This window comes from Lissotriton vulgaris, chromosome 5 (assembly GCF_964263255.1).
Source record: "Lissotriton vulgaris chromosome 5, aLisVul1.2, whole genome shotgun sequence".
In the NCBI taxonomy this organism is placed as follows: Eukaryota; Metazoa; Chordata; class Amphibia; order Caudata; family Salamandridae; genus Lissotriton; species Lissotriton vulgaris.
Genome location: NC_141693.1, coordinates 1,504,010,742 through 1,504,038,182, shown reverse-complemented (window position 1 = coordinate 1,504,038,182; position 27,441 = coordinate 1,504,010,742). Strand labels below are relative to the sequence as shown.

General features: G+C 44.7%; 1 protein-coding gene across 3 annotated transcripts in view; it reads right to left on the bottom strand.

Annotated features, from left to right (window-relative positions):
• Positions 1–10,459: 10,459 nt before the first annotated feature.
• LOC147712865 (uncharacterized) overlaps positions 10,460–27,441 on the bottom strand; it is a 244,564-nt gene continuing 227,582 nt past the window's right edge. For all 3 annotated transcript variants that reach the window (XM_086923527.1, XM_086923526.1, XM_086923528.1), the window contains exon 8: positions 10,460–11,179. In XM_086923527.1, coding sequence (XP_086779653.1) covers positions 11,000–11,179 — 180 coding nt within the window. In that variant the 3' untranslated portion in view covers positions 10,460–10,999. The remainder of the gene's footprint in view (positions 11,180–27,441) is intronic.

The following is a 27,441-nucleotide window of genomic DNA, read 5'->3' as shown; positions in this document are numbered from 1 at the left end:
TATTTTAGCATTGTCTTCCCGAAAATATACCATGTGAATGGCGCCGCTGGAAGCAATGAAAATACTAATGGTTTAGTGCGTAGTAGAAGAGAAAGTGTAGGAAAAATTATAGGTGATATATTTAGTGCATTGATACCTGGAGTGGGAGTGGTTCTGAATACACACCGAATTTGCAAATTGTCTACAGTGGTGGATCGGTTATCTACTGACACTGCTGCTGGCTTCCTGCTGGTTAATACTGAACTGGTTGCAATCAGATCAATGGTTTTACAAAATAGACTTGCTCTTGATACCTTATTGGCAAAAGAGGGCGGAGTCTGTAGAATGTTGAAAGCGCAACATTGTTGCACTTACATTCCAGATAAAAGTTTGGAAATTAAGAAATATGTGAGAAACATAACTAATTTGGAAAAGGAACTCAAACCACTGGAGGTTGACAGTGCCTGGAAGAGACTAACTGATGGTCTCTCCTCTGTAGGTAGTTGGTTTTCTAACATAGGTAAAAGTCTTGTGAGTAAAATACTGATGCCAATAATTTGTTGCAAATGCCAGAAATGCAAAAAGAAGTACGCTGTGAACAAGAGAGGAGTGAAAAGGAATGTTGATGAACTCTAACTAGAAGAGCTGAAAAATCAAATTTATAAAAAGGCAAAGAATTTCCATCCTAATAAGGATGCAGCAAAAAGGCTCAACAACAAGTTTGTTGAGATTGAGATGGATGAGATATGAAAGAGAAAGTTGCCATCTGGTTCCATTAATAGTGATGATAGTAAATATCATCAAAGAGGGGATTGATGGAGCAAGGATTCGCACGTTACGCGACTTGCTTGAATTCAAACCCCTTGCATAACATTTAGAATATTAATCAACCTGTTTCGTTTATTAATTTTGTACTTTTACACTACACGTGGGTGTCCCAGAGACGCTTGCCTATGTGTTTATTAATCCTAACCACGCTTGCAACTGACTTGGTCGCTGCTATGCGGGATTTCAGTCTGCGCATGCGTCTGTCATACCCATGTGATGTGACGCACTCCTAGTTCTGGAGGGATTTTTTCGCTCATGCGCAGTATTGCTAAAATGGCCGCTTTGTTTTTAACATGCTCTCTGCTTGCCACAGATGCTTTGGCTCAGCTGTCTATTTCTGCTTAAACTCCTAATGCTATAGATATTATAAAGTGAAGGGTGCAGTGAAGCTAATCATGGTATACAGTGTATTAATTTTTTCTGTGTTTCTAAATTGTTTTCGCTTACTTTTCATGTGACACACTTTGGGGGCCTGTGAGCTGTGCGCCACTCATCTTTGAAGCCCATGTCACTCTAACCACGTGATGAGGGAGAAAACGAATTGCGCAGGAGTGGAACTAAGCCAGCTGGCTGCCGAAGCTCAGATGCTCCTGGGAAAGCGACCTCTGCTCCAGGAGAAGACTTCGAGTTGTACCTGAAATGTTACATTTTATGATAATGTTTGTGTGCCCTATTGTTTCGGCACTCTTATGCCATGGGAACTGGAATGTAAGGGGTGGGTTTAAATTATTACATATTAATTATGAGAACTCCAAATTCTAGGTGGTGACAATGACCTAACCACCTCTCTTGTCCAATCCAAAGTTGGGGATCCTTTGATTTGCAACATTTGTGGGTGGTCCACTGACCCGAAAACAGTATAACTAGTCTAGTTTTAGCTAGAGAAATTGTCCGACTTGTCCGAATAGCCGACCTGTCACTGACCCTACGAATTCTATAGGTGATTGATACAGAGAGCTGCAGAGCACTCTGTCCGTAATTTCCACAAACTTAGTCTTGGGTGGAGAACTTTTAAGTGCTGGCGAAGCACTTTGCTGGGAGATTCGAGAACCCAATCGGGGTTATTGGCAGATTCCTTGCAGAGAGGGCGTAGCGCAGGCGTTGCATCCGAAGCTGCAGGTGTTGGTCGTACCCTTCCGTGAGCCCGGTCCTGATCCAATCCTGGGGTGATCCTGTCCTGACTGTCCATGAGCTGTACCTGCTCACCTACTGGCATTCCAATTCCTTGAGGGTCCTTTCCCGCCTTTCCTAACTGACCCGTGGCCAGGGTTAGTCCTCATTCTGTCCTAGGTAAATATAAAATATATGTGGGTGTTCGTCCTTCTAAATCTTTCTCTCCTGTTTTTCCAAATAAAGCAATCTTGCCTGTGATTTATCTCGGACTTTTAAAACTCTGACGAAAGTATTCTTTCTAGCATGTTCCTTATCTTTCCCCTACCCTTACTCAAATGCTGAATTGTATGTATATTTAGAATGTTCCACTGTTACCCTTCCTATAGAAGTTGCACTTATTCTGAAGCACAAAACCTTTCAGTTAATTCCAATTAGCAATTAGTAGTATTTTCCCTTGTTTCTTACCTATCCTTTAGTGATGAAATAGCATGTTCCTCTCTATAGTATCCTCCTGAATATTAATCATTCTCACTCGGATTCATAGTTATAGGGTGTTTTTGATCTTGTTTATAGACGTTCTCATTTGTGTAAATTTCATTCTCATGGCATATGAAAACCTTTTATGATTTAGATAAAACTTTTAAAACTTCCTGTGTCTGTGGTTATTACAAGGTATAAACAACATTCAATGTATATGGTATTTTTTGTTCAGTATTATCTTCCTACCCCTGCTAGCTCCTGATCTGTCGTGATTATAGGTACCTATTTCTCAAGGATTGGTAAGTCAGGTACACATGAAATATATAGAAAGTAAGAACCCCGAATTGCTGATAGCGCTGTGAAGGTTATCTGATTCATGGAAAATTATTGATGGGTCCAATAGCGTATATATTTGGTAAATAAGGATCAGGTGACCTGCGCACTCCATCAGGCAGCACCTGCGCAATCGAGTCCCACACAGAGTGAGAAGAACAGCCCAACAGACGTGATGTTTACCGACTGCAGTCCCAAGCTGGCCGGAAGAGAAAATCTTTCCAACATGATCCAGCTTCTTGGATTCCCTTTCGGGTGGAGCAGTAGGGAATGCGCTTTTGGAAGTAGAGGCTTGGACCACTAAGCTCTCAGGGGTGGGGTGTGGGAAAGGAAAGTTGGGTCGCCCGGTGCCGGGCAGTGGCGTCGGGCAACCATCATATCCATGGAACATGAGTAAGGGCCTAGTTGAACGGAAGCAGAGGCTCTGAAGAGCTTGCTGCCGGCTGAAGTACCTCTGTCAGGATGTTAGTCCCGACAGCCACTGTAGGGAGTTGGGAGGTTGAGAACCTCAGCTGCCCTATGCAACACCACTGCGTACGAAGCTCCCTACTCTGTAGCCACGGTAGGAGGAGACTACATGCCTAGGTCAGGGGAGGTGTCCAGACCACTGGCATCCCCCAGTTCCTCTCTCCAGTCCTGTTCACTGTCCAACTGGTCAGTTAGAGGGTCACGTGACCCCTCCCAATCCTCTTCCTAATCCTCTGGGTGCCAATCAGGTCGAAAATGGAGCCCAGGAGTCAAGAGGGGCACAAAAACCCTGCTCGGTGCTAGATCTGGCGTTAGGTGACGCTGGTCTGGATCCGCGGCCGACCGGTGTCAAATGCAGTAATGGTGCCAGAGGAAGGGGGTCAACCGGCGCCCATCCGGATCCAGGCCTGGATCCAAGGAGGGCCTGTGGCTATATGGTCGTTGGCAGGGAAGACCTAGGCCCCCAACCGAGTCCACAGGGCCCGAAGGCACGGCAGCGCAATCAGGCTGCCCAAAGATGGCATGAATCTCCTCGTAGAACGTACAAAGCTGGGGGCGGGGGGAGTCGCTCCGGGTCCCGGGAAGGGAGGGAAATGCGGAGTCGACTCTTCGGGCTCCGCACTCGGAGCTGCGGGAGGGGCACCACCCAAAACCTTCCTTGGGTCGGCAGACCGACAAGGAGAAGTTGAAGAGTGATGATGCTTCTTCGACTTATTCTTATGCTTCAACTTACCTGACCAGAGTCCGAAGACTTCGATGACTTGGACGAATAGTGGTGGCTCCGCGACCGCTCCCTCGACCTCCCTCACAACCGGTCTCTCGAATGGCGTGGAGCCGACTGCCGGCGCTCAAGCAGCTTTCGGGACGGCTCCTGAAAAGTTTTCGGCTCCATCGACCGGCAGTCGGAGCACTACTTGGGGTAGTGGTCACGCTCCAGGCAAAAGAGGCACATGCGGTGCAGATCCGTCACTGAAATCAGCCGGTGACAGGAGCCGTGTGTCTTGAAGCCGGGCATCCCTCTTGCACCAGGAGTCGATGGACTCAAAAAAAAGTTGAGAAAAGTAGAGAAAAAGTCAGTCAAAAAGTTACCGGAGGTTCCGCTTTTCACGGATCTGCACTGGCTGGCGCCAAAAAAGATAGAACTGATGTCAGCACGCGAGGGCGGCGTCTAAGTAGCTGCTGCGACGTCATCCCGGCGGCAACGCCAACAGCGAACGCAGAGCAGACCGACGCCACCTTCCAACGCACAGAGGTACTGCTGACAAAAGCTTTCCGGGTCCAGTCTGACCCCTGGGGGTAATTTGAAGCTAAGGAATGTATAACTAACGTGTTTCTTTCAGATTGAGAGGTCAAAAATCTGAATATTCTGCGAGCTCCAATGCCTCAATTGAATGGACAGGTACAAAGATACATTGTTAATATGGGTTTTCATACAAATGATCAGGTAAATTCGAATGTGCAGGTGGCATCACAGTATTTATTGCAGATCAATGACTGAAATGTCCCAATGACGGTGCCTGAGAGGGGAAGAAGAATGCGTGCTTCGCGGATCCTTAGAGGTAGATCAGAATGGTCCCTATGAGGATGGCAAGGTAAATGGAACACTTATTTCATTCCTTGTAGATACTGTTGCTACCTGTTCCACTGTGAGAACTGTTGAAATTCCCAACCTACCCCTCTCAGGAGAAAGAATCCAAGCTGTAGGAGTGTCAAACCCACTGAAAATTGACCCCAGTGAGACAATATGTAAAAAGTACAAATTGTGTCTTTTGAAGATTTACACAAGTTTGTGGTGAGTGAGTGATTCTAGTCCAGTGAATTTATAAGGGCGAGACTTATTGTGCAAAATGAGTGGTCCATCTATTACACTCCAAAGGGAATACAATTCCATACTGCAAATGAAGATGTGGTGTTTAAAATGGCCAGACAAAAGACAGAACTAGAAGGATTATATGCCTTACTGAAAATAATTTACCTGTTTAATTGTGAGATACTGTCTTACCAGAAGTGTGGGACTTTACAGAAAGACTTGATGAAAGGAGTAGCTCCAATTCGAATCACAGTAAAGCCAAATGCTGAATTTCCCAGAACTCCAGCGTATAATTGGAGTCCAGAAACCATTGCAGGGATAACACCTCTGATCCAAACTCTGATTGCGCCAGGAATTCTGAGAGAGATTTTGGGAAGCCTGTGATATTCACCTATCATGGGAATTTGAAAACCAAACAGGAAATAAAGGATTGTTCAGGGTTTGAGAAAAATTGTGATATCATGTTGTCCAATTGTACCAAATCCTGCTGTGATTCTATACGAGATTCCTCGTGAAGCTGAATGGTTTTCAGTAATTGACTTGTCAAGCCTTTTTCTCGATCCCTTTGCATCAGGATAGTCAATATTTGTTAGCATTCCTGTCTTGGCATGGTGCCGAGTTCCACAAGGGTATACAGAAAGTCCTATGGGCTTTTCAACCAAATACCAAAGAGAAATTTGGAATCATTGGAAATCCCAAATCACTTTGTGCTGGTGCAGTCCATAGAAGATATGTCGATCGCATCTTGTACAAAAGAGGCTATCGTCTATGACACTATTGCCTTGTTGAATCATTTTGCGATAAGTGGACTGTTAGAAATGGGGTCTCTAGTTGGCAGAGGTAGGTACCTTATCCAAATAGGGACCCTTGCTTTCACTTTAGATAACCCCTGCTCATCCTCTTGGGTTTTTGGTATCAGCAGACAGGTTTATCCCAAAGGCAATGTTTAAAGTATTTGTACCAAAACTCACAGTAACATAGTAAAAACACCACAAATGGACACCACACCAGTTTAGAAAAATATTATATCTTTATCTTAACTTAAACCAAAATTACAAAAATCCAATATATATGTTAAAAATATATGACTTTCAAAAGGTTTCAAGAACTTGTACCATAGAAACTAAGGATGGGTGACTTTTACACAAAGTACCTGTAGTTGTGTCAAAATTCACAAGGCCAAACAGCTGCAGAGTGAAGAAGCCTCAAAAACAAAGAGATGCGTCAGTTCCTAAGACCTTGGGGAGGCGATGCAACAGTTCTGCTGCACACAAGAGAAGTGATGCGTCGAATCCGATCCGTAGGGGGAAGTGATGCATCGATTCTTCATGGCGGTTCCGGTCCGCATGTGATGTGTCGGGAAAACTTGTCGCACAGGGCCGATAAGTGGAAATCGGGGATGCACTGGTAATCGATGAGGCGACAGCAAGGCAGCAGTTTTCTTCAGCCACGACCCCTCGATGCGTCGATTCTTGTGGCGGCGATAGACGCTATGCCGGTTTTCGTAGCGGCACGGCGATGTGTGGAAATCGTTCTTGCGCCGTGCATCAGAAAAACAGCCGCAAGAAGAGCTATGCGTAGTTTTTGTAGTTTTTCAAGTTCCTTCTCCCTTCCAGCCCAGAAACAGCAGCAACAACCTCCAGAGGTCCAAAACGGACACAGGCACCTCTCGGCAGGTCAGAACTCACAGCAGCAGAGTTCAGGGGAGCTGGGGGTGATGTATTTTTATCCATGAGACTTCAGAACACGAGGCAAACACACACAGGCCTTTGGAGATCTCCTTCAAGCAGGGGACACAGCAAAGCCCTTCTCCTTTCCTTAGCAGAAACAGCAACTGCAGGCCAGCCCCACACAGCAAAGGGGCAGTACTTCACCTCAGTCTCTCCAGCTCTTCTCCTTGGCAAAGAGGCCTCTTGAATTCCATGGATGATCTTAAAGTCTGGGACCCTCTTTGTATACAGTAAAGCTCTTTGTCCTCTCCTGGCCCAGGGTTCTGAACCCCGTCCTAACCAATTTCGTCACAGTAGTCCGTAAAAGGTCAGAGATACGCATCTACGGATTCGGGTTGCAGCACGGAGAAGAAGAAACGGACGTCTGCGTGCCGGAGGGGACATATATGGCTCCACTGACATCACATCCGGAGACTACGTCCCTACGGAGCCGTACGACGCCATCCCCTGGCGCGCAAAGGTACTGCTGAAATATTTCCAGATCCACACTGGCGCCTGGGGGGAATTCCTAGTGAAGGAATGTGCAGCTAGATGTTTCTATTAAATTATATTAAATTCACACAAAATCTGGAACCTTTCAACTGCAGTAGATTGGCTGTCAAGTGATACAGTGGATTTCTTGTCATAGATACAGAAATGGTTGCTATCTAATATATGGTTTTACAAAACCGGCCTGCTTTAGATGTTCTTCTATTAATAGAAGGCGGAGTCTGTCTTATGTGAACGGTTCACCAGTGCTGTACTTACATGCCTGTCAAAAGTAAAGATTTGCGGAGTTATATTAGCAACATTACGAACTTGGGGAAAGAACTAACAGAGCTAGAGGCGGATGGTGCTTGGGAAACCATTGGGAAGAGATTCTCATCTGTGGAAAATTGGTTTGCAGCACTGGGAGGAAGTCTAGTGGGAAAAATACTGACACCACTAATAACTATTGCTATTGGCTTACTAATCATAATATTGATATATTGTTACTGTAAGCGTAAGAAGTTGAAGGAAAAACTAAAGGGAATAAAAGAAATAGGAGCAGAAATTGAATTATTAATTAGGAAATGTAGTTACGATGACGATATGAAAAATTTGAAACAGGCAAGGTTGAAACAAATGTAGACATCAAAATGTGATAAATAATGAGATAAGATTGTGTGATGGCATGATTTGCCATCAAAGGTGGGATTGATTGAGCTAGATATTATCTGAAGTGTTAACTTGCTGAGACCAAAAAACATGCAAATACATAAGGCATCATTAAAGCATGCAAAGTGTTATAAATGAAGATACGAAAATGCAAACGAATAAAAGAAATAACATGAGAACTACACCTGAGCGTATTTATGTCTAAAAAATAACATGTTTTGAGAGTGACACGCTAATAATTTGTTTTGAAAAATTATAATGTACGCTTTTGAATTTTCTTTTTAGTAGTACCCAATATTAAAATGTAGAACCTAGTAGAAGCGGTAGCTGTTATAACAGAGAGAATTGAAATGCATACAGGAAAATGTGTGAATTATAATGGAAATAACAGGTAGTGATTCAGATAAAATTTCATGTAGGACTCAATTGTTTCTTGTATTCTACGTTAATGTAAAATCATGTGAGAAAGTCACCTATGCCATTTGAGAACTTTCTGTGGAGTTGCATTTCTGTCGCTGCTAACAAATGACTCACTTCTTACTAAGAAACATTCAATAGAAATGTAACAATACTGTTGCAAACTCAGGGAAAAGCGCCTGGGAATGGAAGAACTGTACGCAAATTAAAACTCCACCTACTTCTGTGGAAATTATGTAAAGGGGAACACAAATTAACTTAATGAAATTTGGAAAAATAATTACTTCATGCATCCGGATTTGTGTGTTTCGCTGATCACCCCACAACAGACAACCCTAAGTGACCAATGAGAACCCCATGAACTGATGGAATGGATACCTTAAAGAGTGTCAACCTGGAACACTTGAGGTATAATTGTCTCATCGGAGGAGGAGTGGGGCTGCTGTCTATCTTTATCCTTTCCTGCCTGGTATGCTGTCTGACAGACTTTTACTTCCTATTATCTTTCTTAAGTCCCTTTCCATCCACACTGGTAGAATAGACTTTTGTGATCTGAACTATATCCAACGGCGACCTCGAATCCTGTATTTGCCGGCTGGTAAAGTGTGCAGGGAAAAAACCTTTTGGTTGAGAGGTTATCTGTCTCAGACTGTGGCATTGGTGCTGCAGATCAGACTTGACCAGATCTAACAGAAGACTAATCTGAACTGATCAGCTTTGCTTTATTAGACTAATAACTGAACCTCAAATGTTTCTCTCCACAGGGGATTTTCCAGCTAAAATGCTTTTTTCCTTGACTTGTACATGCAATATGAGGCTTTAGATAAATGTTTTTCATGAGTTATCTTGATCGGTTTTGTTTTCTTCTTTTGGACATATTTCTTGTCTCAAGGTGTGTGCATCTGTGGCTGAGAAAGTATTTAGTTATGGTCTGAGGTAACAATTATTTATTCCAGGTCCTCATAAATAATTGCTGACGTTTCTAGTATTTCAGTCCCTGTCTGCTCAACAAAAAGATCAATCGGGGGACCATGGTATTTTAGAAATCAGAGAAATGATTAAGACTGGGGTGAGACTCAGGGTGAGGATATTGAAATTGACCTTGTGAAATCAAGTTTTTTATAGGGTAAATTCAATTTGGTGAGCTTCCTGCTGCATCAGGACCAACATCAATGTTGACTTATCATAATTGATCTGTAGGACTGGGCTGCGAAGAAACTCTGCTGTCATTTACAGAACCCAAAGTGCTTTGTGGCTATAAGAAGTCTTCATCTAAATAAGAATTAAAAAAAGTCACGTGGCAGCTCAAAAAAGTTATCACTGCTATCACGCACTGAAAGAATTGCCTGGGTGCGACCTTCTGCCAGACGGACACCTTGATTTGAAAGTGTTGATTCGTCACGCAGAAGGGAAAATTATCTGCTGTTGTTTTTTCTATTAACAGGACATTACAAATGCATCTTGCGGATCTATGAAAAACACTGAATTCCAATGTCAGGAGTAGAAGTCAATCTGTTGGGAGTACCAGGATCTCCTTATTTTCCGTTTTGACGGTTTGTTGGCTCTTTTGAGAAGCAGGATTGGATCAGAGTTGTTTTTGAAGCCTTTACCAGATCTAGAAGGCAACTGGAATAGATGAATGTTTGTATGCTGCTATTGAACATTCTTTATTGCATTTTATGAAAGGGGTGTTTGAACCTTCTCCACTTGGGTGGAATGTTGGATGTAGAACGTTGGAAATCAACTTTAACAGTTCTGTACAATATCAAGCACCCATTTGTCTCCGGTCATACTCTGTCAAGTCAATGTCCCATTAAATTCGACATCCAGGCTCCAAAGTCTACAACCCACTAAGCATCCAACCCCATGTTTGATTAGTTCCTTGATCTCCCTACAGACTTAGCCTACCCTCAAGATCAACAGAAAGGGCTATTCTTGATTATTTTCTACATGTAAGGCACACACAGTCATGCCTTTCTCTTTATGTCAGTATATTTTAGTTCAGTCTTTTTATGATCTCATTTCAACTGTCATAGGATCAAAATTAAAAAAATATATATATTTTGGCTTTGGCAATGCTTGTTCATCATGAATCCTCCACACATTAAAGGCATCTCTTTTGCTACAAGCAATGTACTAAGCAAACACGTACGTTTAGCAGCTGTCTTTTTTAAAACAAAACCAGCTTTATTTCAATATCAAAATAAAACCTACACAAAACATTGTGAAATTGTGTCCTTAGGGTAGGAGAGGTCAGCGGTTAGTGTTTTCTCCTCAATATGGAGGCCACCACTCCTTCAAATCCAACTGGTCAATAAGGGATATTAGGGGCGTTCCCTGCCAGACAAAAGACCCTGACAAGGCTGGCATAGCCGGGGCAGTCAGTCACATCCAAGTGTGACTATCTGCCCTAGCCAGTTTGGCTTTTCTTCATTTCAGGCTGCTCTGAACGCACCCTATTTCTATACGGGTTGTTGAGACTTCTAGGAAAAGATAGCTAGGTGCTCTTTGCAGTGTACCTTCCTTGTATCTTACCAAAGTAGCTACTTCTAGAGATTTTTGGGGCCAACTATTTCTCACCCACTGCCATTTGTTGGTGTACACCCTCCTTCTCAGTGCTGAAGAGTAGCTGGCCTGATAATTCTTTGCACACTCAAGACAGTGCACCATAGCCCCAGGGCTCATATATTTATCTGAAGTTTCTTTAGCGCCCGATACCCATATCATAGCGCTCAATAAAGTTCTGGAGTTCCTGCACGCACTGCTTGCTTAGTTCACGCAGGGTCTTTCTCAAAGCAGACACCACCGTCTGCTCAATCGAAGGCTCTCGCTCCAATAACATCGCTGCCACCAAGAAAAACGTCCTGCAGTTCTGCTCGTATTCCTGTGAGAAAAAGAAAGATAATTATAGGTTTAGATAATCATTGAGCAAACAATAAGACATATACATATTTATCATGCAGCCTACTGGAGATCTACATTATCACTATAAAACTATCCTAGTGCTGAAATATTACCAGGTAGTCAGTTCAATATTATCAGGTAGTCAGTCACTGAACGACAAAATATATCAACAGCCAATTGCAAATCTTAGTAATTGTTACAGTCTACATAATCACCATGCAGCCAATCAATCCATCTAATATTCACAAGCCAGCTAATTACACATCTAAATTATTCCCACACAGCCACTGACATTTCTTTAAAATTGTCAGAAAACCAATTACATAGCTAAACAGAAAAGGCAGTGAATCAAAGCGATGCTTAAGCTTTAGGGAGCCAATCACGTGTTTACTTGATCTTCAAGCTGTCACACAGACCTCGGAAATAATACCCAACAATAACTCAGCTGCTGATCATGCATCCACAAAATCAAATCACAATACAGTCAGTTACACATTTCTGTGTCAGGAGGCAAGATTTATGTTATTCACTGCCTTCATTTATTGCTAATCAATACCTTATTATAGAACAACAGACGGACTACATATCCAATGAGGCTTTAAAACAACAGCATTGCATTAATCAACATCACAGGAAAATAGGATCTGCTTCTTATGGTTACCCCCACTTTTTGCTTGATGTGATGCTGTTTTTGACTAGTCTGACGGGGATCCTGCTAATCAGGGCCATGGTCAATCTGCTTTCTCCCTAAACTGTTATGTTATGTATTTAGGTACACCCCAGATTGGATACTGGGGTACCCTTGTCAGTCGTTAGATTATGGTACCCATGTTCCGAGGGCATAGGTACCCCAGAGGTCTCCTATGGGCTACAGCGCGTTTTATGCCACCCACGAGAGATCATTCAAAATGAAACTACAGGCATGCAATTGCAGCCTGTGTAAAGTGGTGCATGCACCAATTACAACAGATATAGGTTTACTATATGTAAGGGTCACTGCACTTAAAACCTATAGGTCACCCCTATTGCGGCCTTTACAATCCTAGGGAAGGGTGCTTGGTTCTAAGTGAGAGGATGCCCCTGCATGAGCAGGGTCCCCCTGCAGCCTACGTAGACCATTCTCCCAGATTGTCAGTGAAGCAGCCTTATACTAATATAGAGGGGCATTACGTGACCGCACGATGACCGTCTCGAAAATGGCTGCAACTGACCCTATCATGTTTGGTGTCAAACATTCTGGAATCATACCTCAACACCGTTACCGATGTGATAGGTATGATTCCACCGACTGGAAGTCCCGGACAGCACAAAATGGTTGCTACAGCCCAAACTGCTGAACGGAATCACACCAAATTTGGCAAAAAAGTAGCCCTTGGTTCAGAAAGAACCCTTTTTAGGTCTCGCCTGTCGATGCGCATGCGCATCGAGCAAGCGAGACTATTGCGACTTATCCACTCTTTATCCACACTGCAAGGAATCGTGGCGATTCCTTGCAGTGCCCGTGACTTTTAAGGTCAATGCGCATGCGCATTGAGCTTATGCGCATGCGCATTGACCTTAAAAGCGCGTGCACGTCCGTGTTTGTTTACCCGCTCCGCCCCCTCCCGCCGTGTCGCATTTCTCCTCCCCCCCCCCTCCGTCTTGTACTCACCCTCTCTCCCATCTCTCTCTCCCATCCTGGTATCTCTCTCTCACCCTTTCTCCTCCCACCCTGCCGTCTCCCTCACCCCCCTACCATCTTCCCGTCTCTCTCACCCTCTCTCTCATCCTGCCGTCTCTCTCACCCTCTCTCCCAGCTCGTCAGCCAGGCTCCCTCTGACAGCCTCCCGCCTTCACTGCCCGCGTAGAAGATACCGTCCGTGTTTGTTTACCCGCTCCGCCCCCTCCCACCGTGTCGCATTTCTCCTCCCCCTCCCCTCCGTCTTGTACTCACCCTCTCTCCCATCTCTCTCTCCCATCCTGCTTTACCCTCTCGGTAAGTAGGTCCTTCGTAACTCCCATAGACTGCTAGTTGATGTTCCCAGCTTACCTTTTAGCTCCGGTTGCACTCGTCTGCCTCGTCTTTTTCCTCTCTCAGAGGTCTTCGGCAGGACGCGCTGTTTTTAAAGGGGATTCAATTGGATAATTGGCATCAGCTTTGCCACAAGTCCGCGCCTTCGTATTATGTATGTGTTCCCCGGCGTTTTGAACGCGCCATCTTGGAGGGGAGTAGTTCCTACCGAAATGCGTTTTGTAGTACTGGCCAAACATATTTATAGATTTCTCTCGTCATGTATATGTTAAGGATTGGGCTCATTGATTATTTTTATATTATAAGATAGAATCCTATTTATTTCGTAATTCCTATCGGCATATTAGCATGGTATCGGCATACTGACATGATGTGTGTATTGGCCGATCCTTTTTTTTCCCCGCGCCATCTTGGGAAGGGGTGAGCTTCGGAGCCACTACGAAGTATACAGGTTCTATCTTTATTCTGGATATTATAGTAGTGGCTCCGAACATATTTATAAAAAGAGTAGCTTCAGTATATTGCCATCGCTGGCTTTTTCATTTTTTATTTAAATTCCCTATATGTCCCTACATTATTCGATGTCGTTTTTTTTCCTTGTTTCTTACTTCCCCTACACTATGAGGGTTTACTAATTTGCGGGGATTCTCTTTTTTAGTGGGGACATCTCTATAGGTCCAGGCAGTAATATTATATTTCTACATTCTACCCTCGAGCTGCCTATGTTGAATTGTGCAGTTGAGGCTAGGGGCATGTTTTAGATATCGGTCTATCTCATTATTCTTTCTATTCTATTATGTTTTACCTGTCTATCCATATAATAAATCTTACCTTTTGACTTTTGCCCGTTTTCTAATATATTGATATATGGATAGAAGGCATAGATGAATTTAGATTTCGTCTCTCTTAGCTTAGGTGGTACATATTTTATCTTTTCTTCTCTACTCTATTGCTGTAGTTTGGACCTTAATTCATCTTATCTGGTTACCTCCTATTCTAAGTTGTTCCAGCTTATTAGTAGCTTTCTGTGTTTTACCTAGTTGTCTCATATCAGGCTCACCCTCAACCCCTCACCCTCGACCCCTCACCCTCGACCCCTCACCCTCGACCCCTCACCCTCAACCCCTCACCCTCAACCCCTCACCCTCAACCCCTCACCCTCAACCCCTCACCCTCAACCCCTCACCCTCAACCCCTCACCCTCCCTCACTCACTCTCACTCACCCTCACTCACCCTCAACCCCTCACTCACCCTCACTCATCCTCAACCCCTCACCCTCACCCACCCTCAACCCCTCACCCTAACTCACACTAACTCACACTCACCCTCACCCTCACTCACCCTCACCCTCACTCACCCTCACTCTCACTCACCCTCAACCCCTCACTCACCCTCAACCCCTCACTCACCCTCACTCACCCTCACCCTCACTCACCCACACTCACCCTCAATGCCTCACCCTCACTCACCCTCAACCCCTCACCCTCAACCCCTCACCCTCACTCACCCTCACTTACCCTCACCCCTTCACCCTCAACCCCTCACTCACCCTCAACCCCTCAACCCCTCAGCATCACCCTCACCCTCACTCACCCTCAACCCCTCACCTACCCTCACCCTCAACCCCTCACCCTCACCCTCACCCTCACTCACCCTCAACACCTCACTCGCCCTCACTCACCCTCACCCACCCTCACTCTCAACCCCTCACCCTCACTCACTCTCACTCACCCTCAACCCCTCACCCTCACCCACCCTCAACCCCTCACCCACCCTCAACCCCTCACCCACCCTCAACCCCTCACCCTAACTCACACTCACACTCACCCTCACTCACCCTCACTCACCCTCACTCACCCTCACCCTCACTCACCCTCACTCACCCTCACCCTCTCTCACCCTCACTCACCCTCAACCCCTCACGCTCACACAGTGCAATAGGTCTCGGAGCATTTGAGTTAGAGCTTTTAGAATTGTTTATGGCTTTTTTTATTTGTAATTCTTTAGCATTGGCTACAGGAAACAAAAATGCTAAAGATTTACAAAAAAAAACCATAAACAATTCTAAAAGCACTAACTCTAATGCTGCGAGACCTATTGCATTTCCAATGCTTGTTGTTAAATGGTGTGAATCCGTTCTGCAGTTGCTGAGAAAAACAAAAGTAAAAAAGTTTCAATATCTATGGCCACACAGGATCCGCGTACCCTCCAGATCACGAGCTTCATGCTGTTGACAGCCATCTTGTGCCTCGGTAGAAGCAGGCACAAGAAATCAGTGAAACAAATGCGCAAAGGCCTGCATTAAGTAATACTCTGAGATAAAATGGTGAGCCTAACCGGGGAGGAGGGCGGGTCGCATGTGAATCTATAAAACATATCAATATTGTAGAACCACAGTGTACAGGTCTCCAGCATTGTATCTTTTACAGATTCACATGCTTGAATCAGATTAAAGAGCAGTATTGTTAATTTAAAAAGAAATAATGAAGGCGAACAATCCCACTATGACAGCTCCAGAGAAAAACATATATAATCAGAATTCACTTAATGCAAGTAATGATAACTATCAAATAGATATACAGGAATAAACAAATAAGTAAATAAAGAAACCAGGATGGCTACAATCCACCTACCTTAGGCAATAGAGATGACGAAGTGCCGCTTGTCCCACGGCTAGATCCGCCTTTCTCCAACCATCCAGGCAGTAATGCTTTGTGAACGTGCGAGTCCTCGCCCACGTAGCTACCCTGCATATGTCAGGAAGAGAAGCACACGCAAACAGGGCTGAATAAGTTGCAGTCTTTCTCGTCGAATGGGCCTGCACCCTTGCAGGCAATGGATGTCCAGCATTTTCATGGCAGAAGCCAATAGTTAAAGTGACCCAGTAAGCAATACTGGTCCTAATTAGGGCGAGTCCCTTTCTGGGCGCAGAGTAAGAAATCAGTAGTTGAGAAGACTTATGAAAGGATCTTGTTCTTTGTAGATAACATTTCAAACAGCATTTGAAGTCTGGAAATTGGAGAGATTTTTCCGCCACTGAGGATGGATTTGGAAACAATGTAGGCAAAATTATAGGCTTGTTGAGGTGATATGATGAAGGCACTTTTGGTATGAACGAAGGCTTAGTACGTAGAATAACTCTGTCTGCCAGAAATTTAGGATATGGTTCCTTTACAGTGAATACTTGAATTTCGCTGATACATCTGGCTGAGGTAATGGGCAAGAGAAAGGCTACCTTTCAAGAGAGAAATATTAAGTCACATTTGTGTATAGGCTCAAATGGGGAACGCATTAGTTGCGACAGGACTGTATTTAACTGCCACAGCACGGGAGGAGATTTAACCGATGTGTAGGCCCTGAAGAGGCGTGTCAGAATTTCCTTATCTAGAAATTGCAGCAAGGTGAATCTTAATGGAAGAATGCGAGAGCCCCGCCTTGGCTAGGTGCAAATGATAGAGCGATACTTGCTCCGGAGAGGATGAAAGTTGATGTAATGAATGAGCGATACACCATATACAAAACTTTTTCCATTTAGCAGAGTAACACTTGAGCGTGGATGGAGCTCGAAAATTTTGAAAAATTGCTTTGCAATCATTAGGTATGTTTAAATTCCCAAATTCAGCGAAGTAAGGAGCAATGCAGACATGTGAAGACAGAGAATTTGAAGATGGATCACTTGCCTCTTGTCCATGTAAATAAGATCCTCTCTCGGAAGAAAGAGAATCAGAGCGCACTCTGATAGGCGAAGTAGCTCTGTGACCCAAAATTTCCTTGACCCCTCAGGAGCGATGAAAATGAGGCAGCACGGCTCCAGTTTCATTTTTTGGAGAACTCGAGGAATGAGAGTAAATGGGGGAAAGGCGTAGGCAAATTTTCCTGTCAAGGGAAGCTGAAAAGGGTCTCCCCACGATCCCGGTTGAGGAGTTCTTCTTGTGTAAAAGGTGCCCTTTTTGTTGAGGTACGTAGCGAACAGATCTAATGTTGGGAAGCCCCAAGACCAAAAGACCATCTGCAACATCTGGTCGTTGAGCTCCCATTCATGGTACTGTTTGGATACCCTGCTGAGAGAGTCAGCCCACTGATTGTGGACACCTGGCACATGCTCCACTCGTAGTGTGATTTGATTGAGTAGAAGTCATTCCCAAATCTGCTGAGCTTGAAGAGAGAGAGCTTGAATCTGGTGCCATCCTGTTTTTGGAGCTAGAACATGGTGGTAGTGTTGTCTGTACGGACTAGAACCGGAGAACCCCGAATCCGAGGCAAGGAAGCTTTCAGGTCCAAGAACACTGCTCTTTACTCTAGAACAGTGGTTCCCAAACTTTTGACTCCCGAGGACCCCACGGAATCACTACTGGAACCCCAAGCAATTTGTACAATTTAAATTTCTTTTTAAAAACGCCTTTTGAAGCAGAGGCAATTTCAAGAGGGAGACAGCCAATTGGGTCTATTGGCATGGACATGTATGCATACAGCAGTGTATTATTTAGTGGTACAAGTCTCCTGCTCTCACCAATAGCAGCACCTCTACATTCTCATTCCAGCGCCTTGGAGTGGTGACCCTTCCTTACAGCAACAGGTTGAATGATTGTGAATTATTAGCATTTTTACCTATTCACAGTTTAATAAGGTCTAAAATATTATACAATTATGAAGCATTTTATAATAAAGACATGCCCCAAGGAGCAACGATTATTGTGAAAATTCTAACAAGTAGTGCAAAAAGCTACGAGTCCAGTGTACGGAGAAAATTCAAGGTCTATATTAGGAGTTCATCATGGAAGTGCAAGAGATGGCAGGAAGGTATCTGCACAGGAGGCATATTGTTTCAGCGAGATCATGGAACAATGCTATGCCAATTACTATAAACCCCTGTTAGACAATCTTTAGTCACAGACAGCAGAACAACATTTTACCACCAAGGGGTGAACAGTGCAGTTAAGGCATATTTCAGAGAGGGCTTGCGTGGCACCTTACATGACCCTCTCCTGTTAGGATGCCCACTGCCCTGTCCCTTGCCAACAACAAACTGCAAAGGCTACACAGAATAAGAGCTTGATATGTCTGAATATGAAAGCTTGACAGCACACAATTCACCCAAGGGCTTGTGGAAAGTGAGCAATCAGACAGCAGCACGAACATCCTACTGCTGATCCTGGCTGCATCTATTTTTACCTGCCTGCCAAGTAACGGTAACCTATACACATATGCCTTTATTGCTGTTATTGTATTGCCTGCATTTTCATTGTTGTGTCTGTGACTGCTGTTGTCTGTCTTCCCCCGCTGCCTGTACGTGGTCCATGTCTCTTTTTCTTCCTTCTGTTCCCCTCGCAGTCCCCGTGCTCTCTCTGCCCGGTCTTTCCTTCTGTACCCCTCGCTACCCCGTGTCTCTGCCCGGTTTTCCCTTCTGTTCCCCTCGCTGCCCCCGGGCCTCTTTGCCCGTTCTGCCTTCTGTTCTTAGCTGCCCCAATATTTCTGTATTCTGTGTTTTGCCTCTGTGCCATGGGTTTTTTGTGCCCGTCTGCCCTCAGTGCCAATCGTTTTTCCCTAGTTTTTGTGCCCCTTTTGCCTTCTGTTCCACTCGTTTTTCCCCTTTTTCTGTGCCTTTTTGCCCTCTGTTCCACTCATTTTTTGTGCCTTTCTGCCCTCTGTTCCACTCGTTTTTTGTGCCTTTCTGCCCCCTGTTGCACTCGTTTTCACTCGTTTTTTGTGCCTTTCTGCCCTCAGTTCCACTCGTTTTTCGTGCCTTTCTGCCCTCTGTGCCACTCGTTTTCCCCTCATTTTTTGTGCCTTTCTGCCCTCTGTGCCACTCGTTTTCCCCTAATTTTTTGTGCCCTTCTGCCCTCTGTTCCACTCATTTTTTGCGCCTTTCTGCCCTATGTGCCACAAATTTTTCCCTAGTTTTTTGTGCCTTTCTGCCCTGTTCCACTCGTTTTCCCTTGTTTTTTGTGCACTCCTGCCCTCTGTTCCACTTGTTTTTTTCTTGGTTTTGTGCCCCTTTTGCCTTCTGTTCCACTCGTTTTTTGTGCCCTTCTGCCTTCTGTGCCACAAATTTTTCCCTAGTTTTTTGTGCCTTTCTGCCCTGTTCCACTCGTTTTCCCTTGTTTTTTGTGCACTCCTGCCCTCTGTTCCACTTGTTTTTTTTGCCCTTCTGCCTTCTGTGCCACTCGTTTTTTTCTTGGTTTTGTGCCCTTCTGGCTTCTGTTCCAATCGTTTCCCCTCGTTTTTTGTGCCTTTGTCCTCTGTTCCACTCGTTTTTGTGCCTTTCTGCCCTCTGTTCCACTCGTTTTCCCCTCGTTTTTTGTGCTCTTCTGCCCTCTGTCCCACTCGTTTTTGTGCCTTTCTGCCCTCTGTTCTACTCGTTTTTTGTGCCTTTCTGCCCTTTGTTCCACTCATTTTCCCCTAGTTTTTTGTGCCTTTCTGCCCGCTGTTCCACTCGTTTTCCCCTCGTTTTTTGTGCTCTTCTGCCCTCTGTCCCACTCGTTTTTGTGCCTTTCTGCCCTCTGTTCCACTCGTTTTTTGTGCCTTTCTGCCCTTTGTTCCACTCGTTTTTCCCTAGTTTTTTGTGCCTTTAGGCCCGCTGTTCCACTCGTTTTTGTGCCTTTCTGCCCTCTGTGCAACTCGTTTTTCCCTCGTTTTTGTGCCTGTCTGCCCTCTGTCCCACTCGTTTTCCCTAGTTTTAGTGCACTTCTGCCTTCTGTGCCACTCGTTTTTTCCTTGTTTTTGTGCCCCTTTTGCCTTCTGTTCCACTCGTTTTCCCAGCCGCTGTGCCCCCTGCGGCCCGCCCCCCTGCCTGCCCACTGCCCATTCGCTGCCCCCGCCTCCCGATTGTATTGTTGTGGTCTTGCCGCCCCTGCGCCAACATTCACAGCTCTTTTGTGCTGTGAGGACGCATGGGGGTTTCATTTTTCATGTCTCAGGGACCCCTGGGGGTCCGCGGACCACAGTTTGGGAAACGCTGCTCTGAAGGTTTATGTGACATTTTAACTCCTGTTTGGACCACTTTCTGTGCACCTGTAGCTCTTGGAGGTGAGCCCCCGAACCCTCCATGGACGCATCCCACGTCATCACGAACTGAGGAGTTGAGTGAATGAAAGAAAGACCCTGAGTAAGGTTTTCCTTGGTCTTTCACCAAGGCATCGCAGTTTTCATAGTCGTGATTTGGATCATATCGTTGGATGAGCTCCTAGGAAAGTCAAAGAGTTGGAAGAAATGAGAGAATACTTTTCTAGATGGAGGTGAAGACCCAGATATTGGAAAAGATGCAGCAAGTTTGAGTAGAGCTTCTGGCTGCCTCAAACGAAGGAGCTTTTAACCAGCCGTCCAGGTAGGGAAATATGTGGCGACCTGAACGTCTCAGAAAGGCAGCTATCGGAGCCATGCATTTGGTGAAGACCCTGGGAGCAGATTACAAACCGAAGGGAAGCACTCTGAACTGATAATGGCACCCCGCCACTTTGAACCTGAGATATCTTCGATGCTTGGGATGAATGGGGATGTGAAAATAAGTATCGAGAAGATCGAGAGATGACAGATAATCCCTTTTTCCACAAAAAGAAGGATTTCCCGAGAAGACAACATTTTGAACTATTGGTTTTTGATGAATTTGGTTAGCAACTGGAGGTCCATGACTTGCCTCCATTTCCCGGTTTTCTTTTTGATTAAGAAGAAACAGGAATAAAACCCTGATTGCGCTGATGTAAGGGTACCTTTTCTATGGAGCGTTTGGAAAGAAGAGTTTTTATTTCCCTCTTGGGATCTGGTAGATGACAAAGTGGAACTTTTCGGAGACGGGGTAATTGGAGGATGCTGTAAAAACTCCAGGGTGTGGCAGTGATGGAAGATATATAAAACCTATTAGTCTGACTAGCTCGACATCCATTTTTGTAAGAAGGTTGAGCAGGTTGAATCGAAATGTTGTGGAACTGCAGTGGCAGGGGCCTGGTGACACTCTTGCCTTTTGTTCGAATCCTGCGTTATCCTGGCCGATTGCTGCATTTTACGACCAGTGAGCTGTGAATAGGACGATGCAGTGCTGGACCTGAAAGGTTGATTATACGTTTGATAGGTGCTTTGAGGGTAATGTTGAAACTGCTGTTGGAACTGCGGTCTAGGTGTATACTGCCCTCGAACTCTATCCAGAAAGGACTGGAAACTATGTTGTTGCAGCGTTGCCAAGAATTTAGCAGTGTCGGTGTCTTTCTTTATAGATTGAAGGGCTACATCTATATGACGGCCAAATAAACACTTGCCATCAAAAGGAATATCTAACACCTTAGCCTGAACTTCAGGGCAGAAGTCTCCAGCCAACCCTGAAGCGTCAGCACTGCTGCTCCTGCCATTTGACGAAAGGAAGTTGAAGAGTTATCCGTATCAATCTCTATATTCTCAGTACAAGGCCTCACTCCTTCCGATAAGATATCCCTTGCTTCCTTTTTTTTTTTATTTAAGGCAGATGTTCTAGTAGTTTAGACCGGTCCGATCACATCGGTCGGTCGTACCTTCCCAGAATGGCCATAGCGTGGGAAGCTCTCTAGAAGTAGCCGCCAGAGCGGAAAACCTTTTTCTGATGTTGTCCAGCCGGCGACCTTCTTTATCTGGAGGTGCAGAACACTGAGATGCCGTATTTTTTTTGCTGTTCTTTGTGCGGCCTGCATAATTACAGAATCCAGCCTAGGATGCCCAATTAGGCATGTAGGTGAATTATCAGTAGCTTTGTACTTCTTGTCCAGTTTTGGTATCACCACTGGGATAGAAGCTGGTGTACTCATCAGTTTAAGACCTTCTTGCCATAAGTAATCCACTATGGGAATTGCCCTAATGAATCGCTGAGTGCCTGACTTAAAGTCATGCAAGAAACACTCAGTTTGTTCAACTGGCATAAGCAGATCAAAGTGCTTCGATGCGTGTTCCAGCAGGTCATGAAAGCTCCTGTTATCAGCAGGGGGATAGTCTGCTTTACAAATACACCGGTTATGTTATGCTGGAGGAGGGATTCATATCCCTCCTACAGAGTCTGCTGGACTCTGCTGGAGAGTCTGCTGGACGCAGTCATCTCTTGATGACAGCGTGGGAACTATGTAATCATACCATTCATCCTCGGTGTCAACATCAGTGTGCATCTCTCCTTCCTCTACTTGTTGTTGGTCCACATTCTGAGTATCGTCAGCAATAATAACTGGAGGAAAAAACCTTTTCCCTTGTGGGCTTAGGTGTTACTTGTCCTGCAAGCTCTACAGGGTCATGTTGAGGGGGCAGAGAATGTTGCGGAGCATTAGTCTCAGGAAAGCGTCTGTAATAATCATTTAACATATGACGCGTGTCTGTCACCAACGATACCGGTACATTAATAGATGGTTCTCTAAAATGGCGAGGATCTTCTTCGTCATAGGGATAATGTTCATTGAAAAGATTCTGGCTATTGTGCAGCAGCCGTATCAGTGAATGAATACTCTCCTGCTAGGTAAGAGGAAGGGTCAATGTCCTTTAAGTCCTCAAGCCTCAGAGTCCTGGCACTTAACCTTTACTTGAGAGGGACTATACGCAGGACCAAACATACTATCATCTTCAGACTCCTGAAAGTGAAGTAGATGTGCTGGAGGTAAAGGAGAGATCTTTGAAAATAGTGTATTTTTGAAGGCCCCAAATGGATTTTTTCTTCTGTCGACGTGACCGTCAACTGTGTCAATGCTGGTACCACCACCGTTGGCAGAAACTAGGACACCATTGTCAGAGCAGATTCAGAAACAGATTTTTTCTTCTGGAGCCAGAGGAGCAGTCTTCCTTCCCCATCCTTGAGAGTCTTGGCCGAGAAGGTACAGCACTATTTGCACTCCCTGGGTTTATGGTCAGGGTGAGGCAAAAGAGACATTACTTGTGGGGATCTTCTGAGAAAAGTCTAGATTTCCTACAAGTACAGGGCCTAAACAACCCTTTTTTATCTGGCATTTTGAACGTCACAGAAAGGATTACCTTGAGCTGGAAGCTGGAGGTCAAAAGTTGGAAGAAAAAAAAACTGTCACTGAGCAGAGCTCAGAGAGACTCAATCACATGACATGCGGTTAGAAATCTGAGGTGTGGTGGTTCTGTGGAGAGGGTTACCCTGAGGTCTCTGCAGTGATTGGCTGAACTTTTGATGTCATAAAATTAGGCAGAAAGAGTACTCAATTGCATTTTATTTCTATGGAGGTCTATGTAATATATTCAGCACTACTATTGCTACTGTTACCATGGGAATCCTACATTGACGACGGGGAAGATTCAAGCATGTGAATCTATAAAAGATACAATGCTGGAGATGGCGCCTTAATCTTTAAAAATCCAACCGCGATTTGCACATAGACTTGTACAGAGCACACGGTTGTGTTAACTTACTGTACACGCTCTTCGTGGGGTCCCTATTTACTCACCTAGAGTGGTTCCTTGGGGATCCAGCAATTCTCTGTCCTCTCGACATTGTCCTGACTCAAGTAGTGGTTTTTATACTTAGTATATGGTTTGGTCCCCCTCCTGGCGCCCACTGTTTATTAGTGCAATTTACTGTGATTTCTTTGCTAAAGTATTGTGTGCTTCGTGACTTATCTCCGTGTTGGAGATACTGTAATGTACTAGACAGTGTTATATAAGAAATACATATTCTTACAACTTCTGTGTGGTTCTCTTTTCATTTAATCTATACTAGAAGATTGAATTCTGGTAAAACAAGCTGCTTTACATTCCTTCAAGACTAACCCTGAAGGCTGGAGGCTTCAGTTGGAGGCCAGGTTCTAAGGCAAGTGACTGACCACTTTCTTCATGGCAGGAGAAAAATCTACAGGTAAGCTTTCCCACCTTCACAATAATCACAAGACCTTCAGCACAACTCAGGAAACTGAACGCAAACTTGATCCTTGTGACATCAAGATGGAGAACGCAACTGTGGTTTCCAGTTCTGAAACTTTAATTCTCCAATCCTTCTTCTTTCCCAGATTCTGAATAATCTGAGGGATACTCACAGCAGGTCACATCCTTTGATTATGTAAGGAGCCCTCTGGTTGATGGCATGGGGGATTACAGTAGACATTGGACCTTCCTCTGACTATCGGAGCAGGTTTCAATCGACAGCAAAAGGATATTGAGTCCACAGTTAAGCAGTTCAGCATGGCAAAGATGATCACACTGATGCTTAGGAAGGAGTCTGAATCCCAAGGAGGCAAAAGTAAAATATATCATTAATTTCCTGTCGTAAATGGCCAGTAGTTGTCTGCTATACTGAATCATCAATGCCTGCAGGTTGCTAATCCAGCAGGTCACTTGTCAGCAGGTTATTTGCCTTGTGTAAACAGCAGACATCCCATCCTCCCAAGACCTCTGCAACAAACTCGGCACCTTCTTCCACAAGTAAGATTAAGAATAATCTAGGAAAGCTTCAACAGCCTGATATAACCAAGATCCCCTCGCCCCACCAGTAACCACAGCACTAAACGACACGGCAACCCAGCAAACCCTGCTCAGCTGGACTCCCCTCGCCACTGACGACACCCTCAAGATCATTAACAGCATCCATTACAGAGCACCCTCGGATCCCTGTTTGCACCACATCTTCAACAGAGACAGCACCTTCATCGCCCCCGGACTCTGCCGTACCATCAATTCTGCCACATTACAGAAAGACTGGAAACACGCAGAGATCAATCCCCTGCTGAAGAAACCCTCTACTGACCCGACTGACCCAAAGAAGCAAACCACATCCTAGTTCTCTCTCAATCCGGCTTCCTAAGCAACCATAGCACTGAGACCGCACTCCTCGCCACCACAGATGGCATCCACACCCTCCTCGATTGAGGCGAAACTGCAGCCCTCATCCTTCTGGACCTCTAGGCCACCCCGGATACAGTCACTCACCGCACCCTAGGCACAAGACTCCACAACATCTGCGACAAAGCCCTGAAATGGATCTGCTCCTTTTTCACTGGTCGAACACACAGTCAGACTACCCTTGTTCCACTCTGAACCCACAGAAATCAGCTGCAGAGTTCCTCAGGGCTCCTCCCTGAGCACCACTCTTTAACATCTGCATGGATCCGTTTGCAGCCATCGTCAGAAACCACAGACTCAACATCGTTTCATACACCGACAATACCCAGCTGATTCTCTCACTCACTAACGAACCCTCAGTTTCCCAAAAATACTTCCACTATGGGATGAAGGCTGTCGCCACCTGGATGAAGGACAGCTGCCTCAAGCTCAACTCAGAGAAGACTGAGGTCCTCATCCTAGGCTCCACTCCCTCCGTCTGGCCAATATTAGCCAAATTGGATCAGAGCTACTATTCAGAAAATCTTTTAAAACTTGTCTCTTTAGCCTAGGATAGTGCCTTTGTGGCCTGCTTTCTTGTCATCTTGGCATGCTGACTACTGTTCTAGTGCCCAGACACCTGTTTGAGGTAGCTGTTTGCACTTTATAAAGGTCGGAATTATTATTATTATGACTCCTGCACAGGTGCGAGAGGAGAGGCAAAAAAACTATCGCCCGATTTCTCTCCTTACTGCCTCCCTAAAAATTATGAGTAGGGTATTATTGAGGCGTTTGGAGGACTGGGTTGAAGAAAAAGGAGTACTTGCGGACTCCCAGTTTGGATTCCGTAAGGGATTAGGCACAATAGAACAGTGCATAAACCTGGACCTCATCATAGGCAAATATACATGTGCTAAGCAAGGCTCGTTGTTTCTTTGCTTTGCTGACCTTTCCAGTGCTTTCGACCTGGTTGACCATGGTCTTCTGTGGTCAACCCTACTGGATATGGGAGCCCCACGAGAAATCATTTATTTCTTGGCCCAATTATACAGGAACTTGTCGGCCAAGATACGTTATGGGCAATCGGGAGAGTGTACACCGAGTATTCTGGTAGGCTCTGGTATTAGGCAGGTATGTGTCCTCGCTCCCCTTCTTTTCTCCCTTTTTATCAATGCAATTGAGTTTGAACTACGGGCTGTCAGTGCTGACGCACCGACCGCCGACGGCCCCTCCATTCCGATATTGCTTTATGCGGATGACGCGGTTCTGCTTTCGAGAACCCCTCTTGGGCTGCAAAAACTCATGGACAAATTTGTGGATTTTATCAATGGGAGGAAATTAAAAATAAACAATTCAAAAACTTTTATAATGGCCTGCGGTAAGAAAGTCAAAAATCTAAGACCTTTTACAGTTATGGATCAAATAATACAAGTGGTTGACAAATTTTGTTACTTAGGTATCACTTTTAATAGTGGGGGGATGTGGGCATCCGAAATGACCAATGTAAGAGCCAAAATGGCCAAGTGTTCCTTTGGCATATTTAAGTTTGCATCTAAGCTAGGCTCTAGGCGGATACCCGACATGTTGTACTTATATCGCCATAAATGCGTTGCCCTGGCCCTCTATGGCTCAGGTATATGGGGCCATTGTAATCATAATATGCTCCATGTGGAGGAAAATAAATTTGTTAAAAAACTTCTGTGTCTACCACCCTGTGCTTCAACTAAATTGATCCACCAGGAGGTTGGACTGGAACATCTTTCTGATTTGATCAATTTAAGACCACTGATAGTATGGAGATCTATATGGATTAAGGAGCAGACGGGGTTCACAAAAAAGATTATTTTAGACTGTCTCCACATGGAAAAATGTTCCCGTATTCCCTGGCTTAATTATATCATTCGTGTATTTTAAGATGTCTTTAATCTTGCTGTGTGTGATAATCCACTTTGTGTTATAGACATCCCAAAGATTGAGGTTAAACACGAATTCCTGAGGGCTAGTATGGTAAAGCGTAATGTAGCTACCTCTAAGTTTTCTACACATGTTTTTTACGATAGGTATAACATGGCAGAATCAGGATTCGCAGGATACCTTAAAATGGTTACTATTCGTTCCCACCAATATGTTTTGACAAGATTGCGGATGGGGACTGTTCATTTGCTTGTTGCGTATCCTCATATGAAAACTTACACTACTGCCCCCTGTCCATGTGATGGGACTACAAAGCAAAGCCCGGAGCACTTTCTATTGTTATGCCCTTTTTATCTTCATCTCCGTAAAATATACTTGAAACCACTTTTAAAAAAATATAATGTATCCACAATTGTATCTGCTATGAGGCTTTTATTTGGACTTGGTTCGCAGGACATCTGTTTTTTTACTGCAGTATTCATCTTGAAGTCGGTACGCTGGAGGAATATGCTTCTTGATACATGAATGTTCTAAAATTAGCTGT